At 44.6% G+C, this 4223-nt stretch overlaps 1 protein-coding gene across 3 annotated transcripts in view; it reads right to left on the bottom strand.

The window, feature by feature from the left end:
- col22a1 (collagen, type XXII, alpha 1) overlaps nt 1–4223 on the bottom strand; it is a 99729-nt gene that overhangs the window by 90687 nt on the left and 4819 nt on the right. For all 3 annotated transcript variants that reach the window (XM_032534839.1, XM_032534840.1, XM_032534841.1), the window contains exons 2-3: nt 2045–2194; nt 1391–1957 (exon numbers count right to left, since the gene is read on the bottom strand). In XM_032534839.1, coding sequence (XP_032390730.1) covers nt 1391–1957; nt 2045–2135 — 658 coding nt within the window. In that variant the 5' untranslated portion in view covers nt 2136–2194. The remainder of the gene's footprint in view (nt 1–1390; nt 1958–2044; nt 2195–4223) is intronic.

The following is a 4223-nucleotide window of genomic DNA, read 5'->3' as shown; positions in this document are numbered from 1 at the left end:
GAGCGTTGTGTGGAATCAATCATGTTATTTTGGGTAATTAAAAATAACATTGATGTAGGAAAATGGGTCAGTTTGACTCAAACACAACATGAGGATTAACTTCTTCCAGGGCATGAACTCTACCCCCCCACCCCCCCACACACACACTTGAAAGCCCTAAGTTTCCCCAGATCTTCGCAGTCTCATACAGCAGCAACGAATGTGGTGCATACAGCAATTAACACCTGAAATTCTTGTAAATTAGAATGCGTTACTTTTTGTAGCTCTATGGGGCGGCTGTGGCTCAGTGGTTGAGCGGTTGCCTGCCAATCGGAGGGTTGGTGGTTCGATCCCCGCCCCTGCAGTCATTGTCGAAGTGTCCTTGGGCAAGACACTGAACCCCAAGTTGCCCCTGGTGCTGCGCATCGGAGTGTGAATGTGTGTGAATGTGTGTGAATGTTTATCTGATGAGCAGGTGGCACCTTGTACGGCAGCCCCGGCCACAGTGTATGAATGTGTGTGAATGGTGAATGTTCCCTGTAGATGTAAAAGCGCTTTGAGCAGTTGTTAAGACTGGAAAAGCGCTATATAAATACAGCACATTTACATGTACAAATGGTTCATGACAACAGCCTAAAAAAAGAATAACGCTGTCTGTCTGAATCAACACTTCCTTCAGAGGAAGTTTGCCATGTCAGACTTGACAAGTTAGAGCCAGATTCCTGTGAGAGTTGAGAGTTTGACTATGCTCATCTGTGTGCTAAACCATGTAATCATGTCTTCTCCCTTTTTGCATTTACTGTTTGCGGCTAAGACTCATGGCATCCTTTCCTTTCCTGTCTGGCTAATTTTAGGCAGGAATTTCTGTTGGAGTGCAAGGCATCCATCTTCTCCATGAAAACACTCACATGCAGATTTAATTCTCCATCTCTCCTCACAGCTAAAATAAAGTTGTATTTTCAAGTCCTTTTTTAGCTAATACATTTGGCTAAGTGAGCTACTTCCTAAGCCTTCCATAGCACACTGGTGGAAAAAACCACTGAGGTTAGCTTAAGACAAGCTTTCCAGTGCTAAACACCTCTGCACCAAAGCAGCAGTCAAAAAGGCAGCTACACCACAGAAATGTCTTGGGTGGAATCTACAAGCCAATTCCTGCAACAGCCCCCCCTTGTGCTCTTCATCTTCAGTCAGCTATGATCGCACTGTATGCATGTGCTCTTTGTGGTCGGGGTGGGGTTTCGTGGTTTGGGCCTTTCCTCCGCATAGCGCTTAAAAGGCTAAAATAAGAGTGTAATTTGATTAACTGCACGTTCAGGGTGAGGCAAGCTCTTCAGAGCGAGGCTTCAAACAGAAGCCATGTGGCATGCAGTGTGAGTAAATGTGTTGGCACTGGGCCCGACAGCGGACTTACTCTCACACAGCCTCCTCCGCAGCCGGCCTCTGATCTTGTCAATGGCATTGAAGTCTGTCACATGGAAGACGTGGGCATTCTTTGGCTCGGCGGCAATCTCCTCCAGCTCCACCTTCAGCGCCTCCCCGATGCCCACAGCAAACATCCTGATGCCAGCTTTGGCAGCCTCCTTCGAGGGCTCCAGAACATAATCCTGGCTTCGGCCGTCTGTGAGAAGGATGGCCACCTTCTGAATGCCTCTGGCTGCGGGCCGGGCTCCGTTCCGCTCCGTGAAGATATTGGTGGTGGTGTAGCTGATAGCATCCCCGGTCATTGTATTCCCCCCCAGGTAGCGTATGTTACTGGCAGCTCGCTTGACATCCTCCAGGGTCCTGTGTCTACCCAGGGTGAACTCCGTGGTGGGCCTGTCGCTGTAGCGAACCACGGCTACTCTCGTCTTGTCTGGCGCCACATCGAACGACTCGACGAGGTTGGCCACCCATTGCCTGATCTTCTCGAAATTCTCTTTTCCAACGCTGGATGAGGTATCCAGGATAAACGCCAAGTCATAGTGGACATTTTTACATCCTGTCAGAAGTAAATGCAGGAGGATTCAGTCACATACAGTAAATATAGGCTCTGCATAACGACAACATTCAACCTTAATGGTCTTACCTGCCCTCTGTGCTTCCACTCCCTCGCCGGAAAGAGTTGAGGCCAGGATGACCAAGACCAGGGTAATCCTAAATCCCAGTCGTAATTCCATCTCGGCCTTGGTTTTGGGTGTGTTTCGTTTAGCTTATTACCACCATCAAGCTGTCCAGTCTGTGGAAAGGTCAGTGGAAACATCAACAATACTGTGACATAGCCTCCAGCAGACGCTCCAGTCAGTCACTTTGTAAATCTCTGGATCTCTGAAGGGATCTGCAAGCTTTAATTATGGTTTACTTGTTTAATTTTTTTAGGGTTAGGACTCTAAATGGTATTGGTACACAAATGGTATTAATATTATTAAAAACAGAACTATACAACATTTTAGAATCTTAATCCCTGTTGCCAAGCTGTCCCCTGGCAAACAGGATCTGTGCTCATTTCTCTCCAACAGTGAAACCAAAGTGGATGAAGAACTTCCTGTAGTTTGGGGGGGGGGGTGGGGGGGCAGGCATTCTTCAAACGCTGCTGCCACATCTCGATATTGACAAGAGACTGGTGGCATGCTGATTTCAGATTGCTTTTGGCACTTTATGTGCAAAACAAACTGGGCCTCCGTTTCTCTATCTCACCCCCAGTTCTCTATCTCACCCCCCCCCCCCCTCCCCCCCCCCAGGTCCCAGTTCCCCCCCCCCCCCTCCCCCCCCCAGGGTCCAGTATGTCTATTGTCCCCTGTTTAAATTTCTTTCTGGTATGGAAGCTGGCAGGAAATGTTCTCCACTCTCAGGACGTGATAATTGAAATATACATCTCTGTACAGCAGCAACACTCAAGCCAGAGAAAGCTGGACTCACCAAAGATTGTTGGAAGTTGCTGCCCAACTTTTTCAATTACTATTAATTTTTTTTTACCATCTCCACCCAAAAGACAGTGAAAGTTGTTCTGATGCTGCACTGAATGCTTTCTGCAGACCGTAATGTTTGAAATGCACGCTGGCATCTCTAGTTGCCATCTGAAGCTAAGATACATTTGATAATCACTATTATTGTTTATTAATTTTTTTATTCTCTTAGTTTTCCTTTTTCATTGTATTTTATTAACTTATCTGTTTGTATTTATCATGTTTTAATTTCTGAATACATTTACATTTTTCATACGGAAATAAAAGTATTAAAATGTTTATAATTTTTGAGAAAATGAAAAATAAAAGGCTACTTGGTAAGTAACTTTACATATTTGGATGAGTTTACAGAAGAATTATGATAGAGGTTAAATAATGAGTTATAGAGAAGGGTTGAGATTGAGTGCATACTTCCTCCCACTCCTTTTGGGACATGTTCGTCATTCATGTACCTCTATCCTTTCTTTTTTTGTGTAATGCTCTTATTTTCTCTAAGATCTTTAGAATAAATTTCCATCAATCCATCTATTACAAAAACTTTGTGCAGTTTTGATCCACCAGCATGTTACAAAGAGCAGATGAGTCTGTCTCTGTTATTTTCATTTCTGAAGCTGTTGTGCCTGGATGCAAGTGTGTAGCGGACATGGGGTACAGGGGACATGCCCCCCCACTTTCCATATTGGTGCCCTCGGTCCTCCATACAACACTTCCGAGTTGATTTGAACGCACATTACTCAGGTTGTGTCAGTTGACTGATTGACTCATAGTAAAATAATGTCTAATTAAAATATATAAAAAAAGGGAAAGGAGGAAAACTCATTTAAAAATGCAATATTTAAGATCAGAGTATTTGATGGAATAGTGGCAATGGACTGTGCCAGAAGCCACCAAATTTGTAGCCTGGAAATCCAGACCCAAATCCAAAAGGATTAAGGGTCTGGCATCAAGTAAGTCACCCATCATCCCTAGGGGCGGCACCAAGCGTACATTTGAAAATCACACAGCACAGAATATAAATAGAACTGAAATACTAAGATACAATATACATACAGTATATACAATATACATCTGGCCCCTCCTATATCAGATACACAGATGTGATTGGTGCAGCTTGCTCTGGCCCCTCCTATATCAGATACACTGATGTAATTGGTGCAGCTCGGCTACAAGTGCATAGTTAATGAGCAGTATTACTTGATGCCAGAGGAACTCGCTAAGCAAATTCAAATTGTGCTTGAGCTCTGGATTTCCAGGGTGCCAAATTAGGGCTATTATGGCCAAAAATTAACTTCAGGCCCCCCC

Source organism: Etheostoma spectabile, chromosome 14 (genome assembly GCF_008692095.1).
Source record: "Etheostoma spectabile isolate EspeVRDwgs_2016 chromosome 14, UIUC_Espe_1.0, whole genome shotgun sequence".
In the NCBI taxonomy this organism is placed as follows: domain Eukaryota; kingdom Metazoa; phylum Chordata; class Actinopteri; order Perciformes; family Percidae; genus Etheostoma; species Etheostoma spectabile.
This window is presented reverse-complemented; position numbering and strand designations above follow the sequence as displayed.